This window comes from Typha latifolia, chromosome 3, assembly GCF_019914945.1.
Source record: "Typha latifolia isolate L0001 chromosome 3, TyphaL0001v2, whole genome shotgun sequence".
NCBI lineage: Eukaryota > Viridiplantae > Streptophyta > Magnoliopsida > Poales > Typhaceae > Typha > Typha latifolia.
Window position 1 is genome coordinate 12019970 of NC_133088.1, and position 13829 is coordinate 12033798.

Sequence of the window (13829 nt, forward strand, 5' to 3'; positions counted from 1 at the left end):
AATTGTTATCATTAACATTATCATAATTAGCAATGAATAATCCCAACATCCATAATACAAAAACAAAACAAAACAACACTTGTGGGTTGCATGCTGGATTTCCCTGAGCAGTCAACTGTTGGCCCAATGCACTGGAAATAATGCCCTAGAAATTTCCTAGGGTGTTCCTAAGGATATATAGCAATCTTTGCTGGCAAAAAATTAATGAAATATAGTTATGGGACTTAGAGCAAGGGATAAGATATTTAATGGCTATTGTTTTGTTGTTTAAAGACCATGCTTGCTGGCAAAATTAATAAACAAAAGGACACAGAGACAGCCTTTCTGCAAAGATGGAAGGAAGAAGAAAAAAAAATGATCTATTATTGGTGATTTCTCACTCTTGAGAGACAACCTTCATCTGGGTATGGGGTGACAACTAACAAGATGTCAACTTTGTCTCAGATACTAAAGTAGTGAATGTTAGGAACCCAAATCTAATGGAGATAAAGGATCAAATCAAATTTATATATGAGATTTAGAACCTTGTTTATTAGGTATAATAACTGGGTTAATTAATATGGGACAAGAGCTTGGCCTTAATAAAGCTTTATTGTGATTAAGTAATCAGCTTCTTTTGGCTACCCTTCCATGTGAGGTTTATATTATTGTAACTTGGTCTTCTTTTTCTAGGGTTCTGTTAAAAAATGAGCATTGGAGTTCACACATTAGGACCAACACAAGTATTATAGTAGGACTTTGGTGTTCTCTTTTACATGTGCCATTGAGACCCTCTCTTGTTGTTGGAGATTCAAAGTTAATTGGATCTATATAATTGAGTTTGATATTGGTAATGTTACAAGTTAGGAAAATGTATCAAAAACACTTTATAATTAGTTTTCTTAATGGACATTTACAGTATAATTGAGCTAAATTAACCATAGAAGCAATTTAACCCTTGTAGTCTTGAGCTTCTTTTAAGGTTAAGATAAAAATATAAAAGGGATTGAATTTTAATGCAACTTATGTGCTGCAAATTTACTCATACTATTCTATTCTTCAAATTTTAAACAAAATGCAATTTCAACAAGTCTTAAATCTTAATTTATATCTTACTATCATAACATAACTCAACTTATTTATAATCATGTTTGAAAAAAGTTTCAACAATCTTCAAAATTTGGATTGAAAAGTCATGTTTAATGGTAATATATATCTTTTTTTTTTATAGATATAGTTTGATTTTATAAGGATAACTAAAGAGGCAATTTATAAATCTACAAAAAAAAAAATAGAACTCTATGATTTGATGTCCACACTTGAATAATTGATCTGTCTCCTTTTCTTTTAAATTTTTTTAATATAAATCACAGCCTATATTTTATTTATTTTATAATTCATACTCCATCTTTAGGGTTTTGTAATCTGATAACTACTTTTTTCTTATAATTTCTATTTAACCCCCTTTGTTAATTTAAACGGTACAAACAAGATATATTCTGTTATAATATATAGAATAATTTATAAATACTTAAATTATCTATAACTTCTTTATTAATTTAAACCGTACTAACAAAAAATATTCTATTATAATATATAAAATAATTTATAAATACTTAAATTGTCTATAATTTTTAAAAGTTGAGTTACAAAATTATTAAAGATAAAGCATGATTTATATAAAAAAAAAATTACAATGTGAGACTATAGTGATGTGATGTGGCGGTTATGAAGTAAACATGTAGCAGAGTGCCATGTGTCATCCCAAGCCAATGTCAGAAGACATTCATCTACATGGGGTTAGTACAGTAAGATGTCAACATTGGCACATCTACCAACACTGACAATAATTGGGAGAGCTTGATGCATCATAACTACACATGCTTCTCTATCTCTCTCTCACGCAGACAATAATCGTACAACTAAAGCACTCCAGTCGCTGGAAAGTACCACAGAATTCCATAAAGACGGCGAAGCTATCAAACACTCGACCTTTTTTTTTTTCTAATTTATTTTTAAAGGCTTTAACTCCAAATAGTTTTTTGTACTCTATAATCTGAGTATAATCTGAGTTTTTGACTAAATTTTATTTGCCCAAACAAATCATATCTTTAATACCAAAATATATGTGTTTTACTGTAGTTAATCAAACAAAATTATCTTGAAACGCTGGTCTTATAAAATATTTTTATTAAATTTCTAACTAATATTTTATTTTTTGACATATAATGTCACTATGAAGATGAAAAAAAGTTTAATGTATTGATTCGACTCAAAATTTAATCAAATTTCAGAAAAAAATTAATATAAAAATATTATGGTGTTATAACTTTATGCTTGATTATTTATTATATTTATGATATACATCGTTGTGAAAATATGTAAAAAATTTATAAATTAGAATGGTTTGATAATTACCTGCACTAAAAATCATAGGAAATAAAAAAAATAGCTCCTCCAAAAAAGATAATAGCTCTTACCAAAACGTTCTCACCGAGCCTACTCCTAGCTTTTGCGGATAAAATGTTAAATTGTTTAACATTTTCTAAATATAAGACGCTGAATAATTTAATATTTTAAAAAAATAAGACCATGAAGTTTTATATATAATTTTTTTTCCAATGTTTATATTTAAAAGTAAAATGATAATAAATTCAATATTTTATTAACAACTACAGTAAAATAAACCTATTTAAGTATTAAGTTAAAAATGTGATCCATTTCAATAAATTAAGTTTGCGAGAGGGCTAATTTAGTCAAAAACTCCTGCATTCTTCGTTCCTATTATTCATAACTGGACATTAAAAAAACTCACTATGACAAAAAAAGGCTATTATACGTGGGAACACACAAGTATGCAGTATATATATATAGCTTTGATTTCCTGATTCATCATAGTGTGAATTATCAACCACAATTATGTTACTAATTATTGAATGGAATTGTATTGAAAAGTTGAAGCTACTTCAGCTTTTTGCTGAAGTCAGAGAGGTCTACGACGTGAATCCTTGGTATGCTTTCTGCTTCTTCCCTCTCTTTTTCTGTATTATATCCCCATCTTCCTGAAATTAATCTGCCCAAAGATCAGCTCCAGAGAAACAGGAGAAAGTTGTAGTTACTATTGAAAGAACAAGCAGAAATTGAGGAATTCTGTTTTTTTTACCCAAATACAAGTTCCAATTATCTAATGCTGGTTCTTTAATTACATTCTTCAAGGTTGCGAGACGATCCTCCACAAAGCTGGTAACAAGATATGGACAAAACTTTTAAGGAATGCATTTTACAATCATCTGACATAAGCAACATACAATGATACAAATACCCTATTGATTCTAGTAGTTCTATCTCATGACATTGTAACTATGTTTTTAATCTTGAAAAAAGTTTGTCCAAGGTGCTCTAACATAAGAAACTAATTTCAGGTGTCCTTTCAATGTACGGACATTAGTTTTTATATGATAAGTTTGATAGTGTTCCGAGATGGAGTATTCATAGATACAGAATGAGTTCCATGATTGTATGCTACATCAACTTTGTAAATGTCTTTTGTAGGGAAGTAAGATCCAGCTAAAATAAAAAGTTACATATGTTCTTCAGCCCAAAGATGGATTCCTTCATACAAGTAGCTTGAATACCATATCTCAATGAAACTTAAAAGCAATAATGAGAGGATAAAAACATTTCCATTTTATTATCTAGGGATTACGATGATCGAAGATTTACTGGCTATTTGATCACTGTTCATTTTGTCATGCTTCTAATAAAATCTACAATCAAAGTACTAATCAATTACTCTAAAAACTTAAGTTGATAAAGTTAAATAGGTGAAAATTATATATTTTAAAGGATAGATAGGTTTTGGCGAATTCTAAACTTAGGATCTCCTATTTTAGTACTATGTTAACTCACAAATTACTCCAACAACTTAAGTTTTCAGAATAGTTAGTGAGTTAATAAAATTAACTAGCTAACATAAATACATATTGTCCAACAAATAAAGCGAACAGCGGAAGAACATCAAGTATCAGCTCATCATAAAATATCAATAATGAAAGAAAGAAAGAAGAAAACACAAAAATATTAAGAATATGAGATTATATGTATATTTGATCTCATGCATCATATCTAAATCAAGAACATTGATTCCAAATCCTTAGAACTTACTGAAGTGTCAAGTCTTTGTGTTGTGACATTGACTGGAGCTTCTTAAGCACTTCTACTTTTGGCCTAACAAATAAGCAAACAAAGATTTTACCAAATATTTCTTTACAATGGTGAAATAGAAACAAAAATGTACTGACCCAGTTCCTAATCCATAGATCCTTTCTGAAGGAATATTAACACCAGCAAGCTCCCGTAATAAAGCTTCAGCAAATCTGCCCTGTCCAAACAGAAACAAGTAAACAACTTCAACCAATGGATATCAACTTTATGAGAGAGCTATGATTCAAGGCAATCAGTGCACACTACGTCATCCAGGAAATTGTTGTCCTCAATGTTGAATTTTAATTGTGTTTTCAAGATCTCATCTGCCGTCATAAATTGCAATACTGTATATGGTTGAACTTGGAGAGTACATATAGCTCTCCAAATGCTAATTTATTAGTTAATTACTAAGATTTGTATATTATCCAGTAGATAAATGTGAAACATGAGAGAAGTTGTAGGATGGACAAGATGTATACCTGCTTCGTAGTAACAATATACACACTAGAACTTGAGAACTTCAAAGCATCTGCTACACCTGGATAGAATCTGCAACGTCATAGCCTGGTCAGACATCTCCAGACTCTTCTTTCCTAAAGAAACTACATAATTTGAACTATGACTATCTATACCATCATTAGAAATTTAGAACTGAGGAAACTTAGTAATGGTACGATTCATACCATTTATAGACTGTACAGTTAAGGGAAGCATTACCAACTCTAAGAACAAAGAGTACTAGGTGGGTTAATGTTCTCAGAAATGGATTAAACTCATTCTATGATATAATGCAAACAGAGAATCAAACAACCATAGAAGTCATGAAACTTTATATGTGCTATTAACATGCCAAGCCAATATATATTTACATAAATAAGCTAATAAAATATGTGTGTGTTACACACATGCATTTATGTGTGTTTCTATATGTAAGTATCCATTCAAAATAATAAATGTGACGACCTTTACTGGTCATCTGCTATCGTAAGCAATGAGAAAGATAAAAGTGCAATACATCTAACCATAAAAAATCTATCAGCATTCCCCTGTTAAGTTTGAATTTCAGAATAATAAATATCTGATGATCTTTTCACTAAGTTAATATAATATTCATGGAGCAGCAAGCAGGACAGGATAGAGGTGCAATACATCTTATTGTCAAAAATCTATCAGTATTTCCCTATTAAGTTCAAATTTCAAAATAATATATGTGACGACCTTTACTGGTCATCTGCTATCAATAAGCAGCGAGAAGGATAAAGGTGCAATACATCTAACTGTAAAAAAATCTATCAGCATTCCCATATTTAGTTTTGACTTTCAGAATAATAATTATGTGATGATCTTTTCACCAAGTTAATATAACATTCAATTTAAGAGGACTGCAAGGTGGACAATCTAAATTGATCAACAAAGAGCACTTGTTTATCCAAAAATAAACTTTGACCTCTCAAAACTCAAGAAAGAAGCACTTGAATAAAGTACCTGTTAGCACCAATCCAGCCTGACAGATCATTCTCCATCCATTCATCCCTTACTCTCCCAAAAAGATGAATCAGTGCCTCTCTATCTTCATCCCACTCACTCATAATGATAGGCTTCAGTCGCGACCAGTTCTCCAGTATTTCTTGGATATTAAGCCCATCTGCAACCTTGAAAGACCAGACAAAGAATTTGTTCAATGATCAAATTAGCATGCAAAGGATATCCTCATTATTATTTTAGGAGTTAAACAGGGAGTTAAAATTGTAGTAAGAAAAAAATTTAAATTGTTACTGATGATTTTCGAATGGATGGTATCTGAATTTCCAATAGCAACCTAACAAGCAAAAGATTTTCATATCCAGTTTCAACAACTGGACGGACCTGTCATTACGGAGGGATAGTTAGAAAAAGTTTGGTTGGTCAAATTGAAAAAATTAAAGTTTGAAGCTAATAAAAGGTTATTAAAGCTAACTATGTTGCCTCATTCCAATAACTAACATTCTTATTGAAATAGCACTATTAAGAACAGCAATTTGAGTTGTTCGTTCTCACTATTTAGTATTACACTAGTCCATCAGTATCCATGAAATGGATATATTGAATAGTTGTTAACCCAATGAAGATTAAATTGTATGCCATCCTATATGAACAATTATTAAGATAACAAGCGGAGTTACTGAACAATTTAGCCAAATTTGTCTTCCTGGATTTGAAGCCACTCAGGTTAGAAGCCATAAGCAATTCAAGACCGTGCAATTCTGTTCAATGTGTAACAATTGCCTATGAACCTTATGGAGTCGTTGAACCAAAAATAACCAAATGAATTGACCCAATTTAACATAACGACATAGAGATGAAACGCTCACTATGTGCATTTGATCGACGATCCACTCTTCTATTCTGGGGTCTACTCCGTCGAACAGCGAGGTCCATCGGACCTTGGCCGCCTAATTCATACAAGCAGTCGAGAGAAAAGATTGTTACAGAAAGATCTCCCAAGAAGTGGGAAGAAGTAGCGAGAGGGAGGAGACCTTGAGAGCTGAGAGGGAGCTCTCGCCGCAGCTGTCGCAGAGGACGCCATCAAAGTCCAACGCGTAGAGATCGCCTCCCATTTCGATCGCTCCTCTTCGGCTAATCTGTAAAGATAAATGGATTTCGATTCTGCTCTCTATTTTGGTGGTCCGATATAAGCGGGTGGAAGCCTTTGTTTTCACGGGTTTTTACCAAACTAGCCCCAATCCAAACTTTATTTACCAATATAGATTGCCCTCAAACTTATTACAAAAAAGGTCTTTTGCCACGCTAGCTTGGGGTGGCAATCGGGTGGAACAACCGGGTTCTGGTCAGAGGTTAGATTCACCTTAACATGACCTGATTATTAAACGAGTCAAATTTAATAAACATGAACATGACCTGATTATTAAATTGGTAATACGACACGACCCATATAACCCGTTTAATAAACGAGTTATGCACTATACATAGAGTTGATCAAATAGCCTAGCCTGCTCATGCTTGTCCTAATTTGGATCAGGCTAAGTATGGCCTGAACCCAATTTGGGCCCAGCTCGGCTCGAGCCCGAATTACCAATGGGCAGCATGAGTCGCCCTTTGCTCGCTTGGCCCGGTTTGGAAGCCTACCCATAGGCCTGACCAAAAAGCCCGATCTGAAAGCTCGCCCATAAGCTCGACCTGAAAGCCTTCTAGTCGATCGCCCATAAGCCCAGCTAGCTACAGTAAAACCCAATGAGAATTTGTCTACTTTGTACTATTTAACTCCTCCCCAAACTCACACCGTGCCGATCAAAGCTGATGTCTCCGACTCAGTCGAAGTTCGATCCCTCTTTGTTAGGGCTGAATCCTCCTTTGGCTGGTCGGCGCACATCCTTGTGGCCTATGCTAGGATTCTGGACCCTAGCTACCCTCGATCGCCAAGACAGATCTCGAGGACTAGGACTCCACCTTCATTGTCAATAGTTGAGGGGCCTTCCTCTACTGTCGGGAGGTAAAGCGGCGGCAGGCGATGAGCAGGTGGTGGTAGTGTCGTCAAAACTGGTGGTGGCTCTGTCCCCGATTATAGGGCATACATGGTTTTAGAGGTGGTGGAAACGATGGTGCGGATCTTGTCGGAGGAGCTGAAGGGGACAATAACCACGACAACTTGTGTAGCCCCTAGGTCGGTCGATAGGGAAGCTAGGGGAGACGTGCTAGACGGTAGAACAAGGGGAGGCTCTAGCCCTCTCTCCGACTAGTCGACGGGTGGTAACCGGCTACACTTTTGTAGCCCGGCGCGACCCACTCGCGGGAGGGATGGCGAACATAGCACCCAGCCTAGTAGGCTCGAACCTGACTCGGCTCGCCCGATGATCACCTCTAACAACACGTTAACACGACACTACCCGTATAACCTATTTAATAAACGGGTCGTGTACACGTGACATGGTAACACGATTAACCTAATTAACAATTTTATACAACACAAAAATATTGTGCAAAATGATCAACTTTACTATTTCAAAATACAAAGTAACTTACGATGAACTCAAACAAAATAAAAATGAGATCGAGGCCATTCACCACCGCCAGATCCATCACCATCATTCACCACCAACGCTCATGATTATAGACACTCAAAACTCGTTGAATCTATCACAAGCGCATCAAATTCTTCTAGAGTCCAGTGCAATTGATGGAGCACTCTTACCTAAAACTCAAAACAAAATACTACATGACATCTGAACTTGGCAACGAACAATTTCTAATACAAAGAATAATAACACACAATAACAAAGATGAGTCCAAAAACTAAAATTTAAAACATTGCTTCAGACCAAATCAATGCAAACAAATGGTGTTCGATCTCGCCAGCATCAGCTCCATCGTCACTGTTTGCACGCTTCGACATCGTCTCTCCCAATGTTGCCATCAGCTTGTTCTATAACAAGATCCAAGAAATCAAAACAATAACCAGGACATGAATAAGAAGAAGAGAGCACGACCCATACTTCTCTTTTGTCACTGTAGCTAAAAAAAAAACCAAACTATATTATATTTGCAACTCCTACCTCACTCAAACGATGACGAGGGATGGGAGGAGATTCGACGACTGCGAGGGTTGATGAAAAAGATAGTAGGATACGAAGCTTGATGAAAAAGGGAGCAGGATTGTGGGAGGCGATGAATGATGAAAAGGGAGAATGAGAGTGAGTGAGGAGTAAGATTTAGGGTAAGTTGGAATGTTGGATATTAATATATATATATATATATATATTATATATATATAATGGGTCAAAATGGGTCAGTGGTATAAATCCGAGCACAACCTGATTATTAAACGAGTTAACCTGTTTATTACCCGAATTCGATTAGACTAAACCCAAACTCAATTAAAAGACAAGTTAACCTGTTGGGTCAATTTTTGCCACCCTTAACTATAGCCTATAAAAAATGTTGAACTCATAGGTAAAACTCTACTAAGATAAGCATTTTCATATAAAAGTAAAGTTTTAATTTAAGCAACTTAACTTAAACGAAATCTTATAAATAAAACACTGAATATTTCAGCATTTTAACATAAGATAAAAATATTGAACTAGTAAGAGATTGAGTAAAAAATGTAAAATGCTTATGAGTACAACGTTTTAGGTATTGCTACAATATAAATATCTTTTTGATAATAAGTTTGAGGGGGCAATCCATCTTGGTAAATAAAATTTAAAATAGGGCTAGTTGGTCAATCACTCTTGGTTTCTCCTCCTGCTTTTACTGCCAATAATATTGTGCCACGTTTTCATCAGGCTTTTTCCCTTCTCCTGAACGAGTATTTTCTTTTTGAGATTTACATTTAACACCATGTCTGCATTTTCAATATTTACAACTCTTCCATTTTATTAAATATGTGAATAAAGTATTCCGCGTTCGGTTAACACTAACACCACTAGAGAAATGAGAATATTATATCCATTTTATTATTTCTTCTAGGATATAATGAGTTTTATATTCTCATCCAACCTCAAATCTTAAAGTAAGAGAGCAACTTAAATCTAGCCAAAAAGTAGTGAGTTCTTCTCCTCCATATCCTTTCTCTTTAGTCTCTTAGCTTATGCAATATTTTTTTGGGTAAGATATTCTGATAATGGTATTTTGAGTTGGGTAAAGAGAATTTTGGTAATATGTTTAGTGTAGTTGATACAACCCAAAGTTAGACCATAAGTCAACCAAGGAAGGAAGAAAGGGGACTTGGCCTGGGGCACCCAATTCTGGTTGATTAGACTAGATCTAGTTGGTTAGGGCTTTCTAATGTCACATGCCTTTTTGGTGCGAATTTGGGCCTTCCACTTGAGGGAGGATGGGCCTAGGTTGGGTTATAGAGAGGGCTGAAAGAAGGAAATAAGTCAAATGGGCGAAAGCTCTGGATTTGACGGGTTGGTGCGAGTCTATTAGGTGCATATGAGACTTTAGGCTGCTTCAGACCTTTATGAGTAGAGTCTAGAGCTGAAATTTGGTATGAAAGTAGGCTTGAGTCTTATCTAAAGATAGGCTAAGCGTTGGATACGATTTGGGTTATTAAAAAATGTTTAATTATGGAAAGCTTTGGCTAGCTTGTAGTAGGTTGTGTAGTTAGACTTTAAGCCGACTGAGGTTTTAGTGTCCCTATTAAATAGCCGTCACCAAATACACGTGCCTCCCACGTGGGTGGAACCCACGTGATTTCTACGTGGCCTGTTGGTCAAGTTTCTATACAATAATAAGATAAAACCCTACATTTCTACAAATAATTCACCAAAAGAGACCCAAAATAACACATGCCGCAACAAGCCCCCAAAATACATATCCATAGACATTAAATAAGGTAAATACTTGCGTATCGCAATGAAATAGAGAAAAAGACTATAAACAACTTTTCATCAGCTCCTTCGCGGACTCGGGGTTAACCACTAATCTGAAAAATATTTCAATCAAAGGTGGTGAGCACAAAGCCCAGCAAGTATACTCCTCTAAAGTCTAAAAGTAATATAAGGAAAGATGTCATCAAAATATGCATGTATAACATCATGATCATGATAATGCATCCATGCAACATGTCTATCATGTCCATATTTACAACTCACATATAATAATAAAGGAATACATGATATGCATCGTTAAACTATCAATCCCACATAGCCATAGCCATAAATCATCATGATATGCTCATCGATCTATCCACCACATCATAAATACATGCTCACCAATCATCTCATGAGGAGGGGTAGACATCTAGCGATACTATCGCCCGTACTTGCCTAGCGATGTTGCATATGACTGGTTATCTGTGGCCAATAGACTAAGGACCCCAATCGTAAGCCCATATCTCCCTCTCCACAATCATCATCGCCCGCAACGGGATAGTCAAGAGCACACAGCTCAACAACAGACGCCCTAACTCTGCGTCATCGGGTACCACTAGGTCTAAGACTCCTACCTCCAAATCATAGTTTCATATCACCAGTGTCTAGTCTTTGACATAGCAGTGTGATCGCCTAAATGCTACTCAGGCTAATGACCTCAGGCGTGGACCATTTACTCATAGGTATCATACAATGAAATCTATCGTTAACCCCGGGTTGAGTTAGTAAATGACATTGCCTAGTCTGAACTTAACTACATGGTAATACATGCAAGTAATGCAATGATCACATCATCAATCATATGTCATGTACATTAAGGTTATCATACTTAGGTATGCACTAACAATTCATAAATAACAATAAAGCAATAAGTAAAAATGATAATGTTGACTAGTAATTAAATTATTTGCACACATGTGATTTGTATATCATGAATTCATAAACTCAATATCACATCAATATTACACTATTCTTAGACTACGGAGGATTTACTTGCCTGACAAGTTTTCAAGTTAATCAACTTCAATCGTGCCACGAATCATCCTTGCATAGCACATAGTCCACCTCGGTATTGAAAGTAATAAAACATGAGCATAACAATTTTACCACTAATTAATTAAATAACCCTACTGATATCCGATATATGTTTGAGTAGGTCCATTCGAAAATCCTTACCTTTATTAATCCAATAAAGTGGATATATTAATTATGACGATCTGCCGCACCATTAATGGTTATTAATATAATTCTCATTATATTTACTATTCCACTAGTTACTGTCGATTCAAATTAAATAAAATATACCTCATTGGGTTAATTTACTTTATTGAATATACCCGCACATCTAATATGGTTATCAAACTCCAATTATAATTAAATTCCCATTAAAAGCAAATTCATAGAAATACTCACATGTCACTGTCTCATTTATTAATATAACAATTATTATGGCTAACTAGACTATATTTCAAAGGTGATCAATACTTAAGGCTCAATTGACAATAATAACACATAAGATGACTAATATAAATTTAAATAATTATGGTGTTACCAATCTGCTTGGCCTAGCTCAAGGCTAAGCACAAATCCCCCAAGATTGGGCCCGAAGCCCTGAGGCAACTAGGCCTAAAAGCCTTTTGGGCTAGGCTGCAGCCCAACCCACCAAATCATTAGAGCTAAGCTAAACCACACCTAGCCCACCCACTAGAGTTGGGCTGGGCCGCACCCAGCCCAACCCATCTACACTCACCCAAGGACTGGCCCAAAATCCAACCTAGCCAAGACTCCACTTGGGCTGGGCTCCCCAGCCAGCTCACACTCACCTCCTCCTCTCTCCCTCGACAGCAGACTCACCAGGTGAGGAGATGGCTACTGATAGCGAGGAGGAACAGCCCGCTGGAGAGCCAAGGGAAATAGTAAGGAAGCTTGAATCCAGCATAACGAGGAGGTCGACAAGGACCAATGGTTGGCTAGCCAAGGTGGCCGGCGGCGACGGGAGGTCTCCTCCATGGCTGGGAGCCATGGAGTTTGCTAAAACAACCCAACGAGCTATAAGAGCCCCATTAGATGGTTGCTCAAGCTCCCACGAAGGGAGAAGAATGCGATTGACATAAGAGAGAGGGGACACATCACCCCCGGTGGCCGAAAAAGCCTCGAGAAACCGATGACGGGAGGCTACGGGGTGTAGCCTCAACCAGCGACCTATAGTACTCATGAAAGGTACCTAGCGAGGGAGGATGATAAGGGGAAGCTCCCCGGTTCGTCATGGTGTCGACATGAGGTCGCCGACCGGCCTACTGCTCGACGAGACAAATAACGAAAGGGGGGAAAGAAGTATACAATGCGCTAATTAAACAAAAATTAAATTCACAAGCCGAAAGGGGACTTATCGGCGGGTCAGATCATGGGATCGACGGGCTCCGATGGCGCTCCGGCAAGATAGGAGGAAGAAGGGGAAAAATGCGGGGGAAAAAAGAAGAGAAAGAAAAGAAGAAGAAAGAAAAGAAGAGAAGGAGGGGGAAAGGGGTAAGGCAATGCTCGTGCTCGGTACGTGCGCTCACAATTTTTTTTTTTGGAACGGGGTGTTACACCGTAGGTGTAAAGGCATGGTTGACTTAAATAGGAGTCCATGTTAGGATTTTGCTGTGGTGGAGCAAAGAAGAAGGTGGCTAGGTGGTGGAGATAAATTAGCAAACTAGGAAGGTTTGGCGGCTGCAACAGTTTGGAGATGGCGGTGGTGTGAATTAGGGTTGAAGGAGATGGTGTCTTAGGTTGAGGATGAGGTGCCATGTCCAAGATGAAGGTTGATGTGGATGAGGGGGGTGGAGGTGGTGGCGGCGGCTAGGTGGTTGTAAGTGTTGACTAAGGATGTCGACAGTAGAAATGAAAGTCATATGAGAGGTAGGGATAGCTGGGGCAAAGAAGGTGTTACGATCCGACCACATGGGATAAGTTAAGTCGAGTCAAATTAGTTACTTAGCTTTATCTTTCTATTTTGAATTTCAAATAAATTAGATAATTTGCATGTGGATCCGATCCGCTACGGATTTTACTCCTATAAATAGGGGTGGACATGAGTTGATAATTATCATTGAGAGAAATCTGAGTTTAGCGAGTTATTATTTTCATCCTTATCTTTTTACTTTAGTCGTTAGATTATCTTTATTTTCATAGGAGTAGATCATAATCGTAGATCCCTTACAAGCATCCAAACCCTAGCCACCTCCTACCTCCAGCAGCCACCCTACTATACGACCGTCCATCACCATC

At 36.5% G+C, this 13829-nt stretch overlaps 1 protein-coding gene across 4 annotated transcripts; it reads right to left on the bottom strand.

The window, feature by feature from the left end:
* Positions 1–2819: 2819 nt before the first annotated feature.
* Positions 2820–6829, bottom strand: LOC140783246 (uncharacterized). 4 transcript variants are annotated; one of them, XM_073130050.1, is made up of 9 exons: positions 6702–6829; positions 6537–6617; positions 5962–6051; positions 5671–5837; positions 4665–4734; positions 4281–4360; positions 4144–4206; positions 3143–3219; positions 2820–3041 (listed from the first exon to the last, which is right to left on the bottom strand). In XM_073130050.1, exons 1-9 carry the CDS (start codon positions 6780–6782, stop codon positions 2941–2943), a joined length of 810 nt encoding a protein of 269 aa, XP_072986151.1. In that variant the 5' UTR covers positions 6783–6829; the 3' UTR covers positions 2820–2940. The 4 variants fall into 4 exon arrangements, with proteins under 4 accessions (XP_072986151.1, XP_072986154.1, XP_072986153.1 ...); XM_073130053.1 differs by having other exon boundaries at positions 2820–3052; XM_073130052.1 differs by lacking the exon at positions 5962–6051.
* Between the last annotated feature and the right edge of the window lie 7000 nt (positions 6830–13829).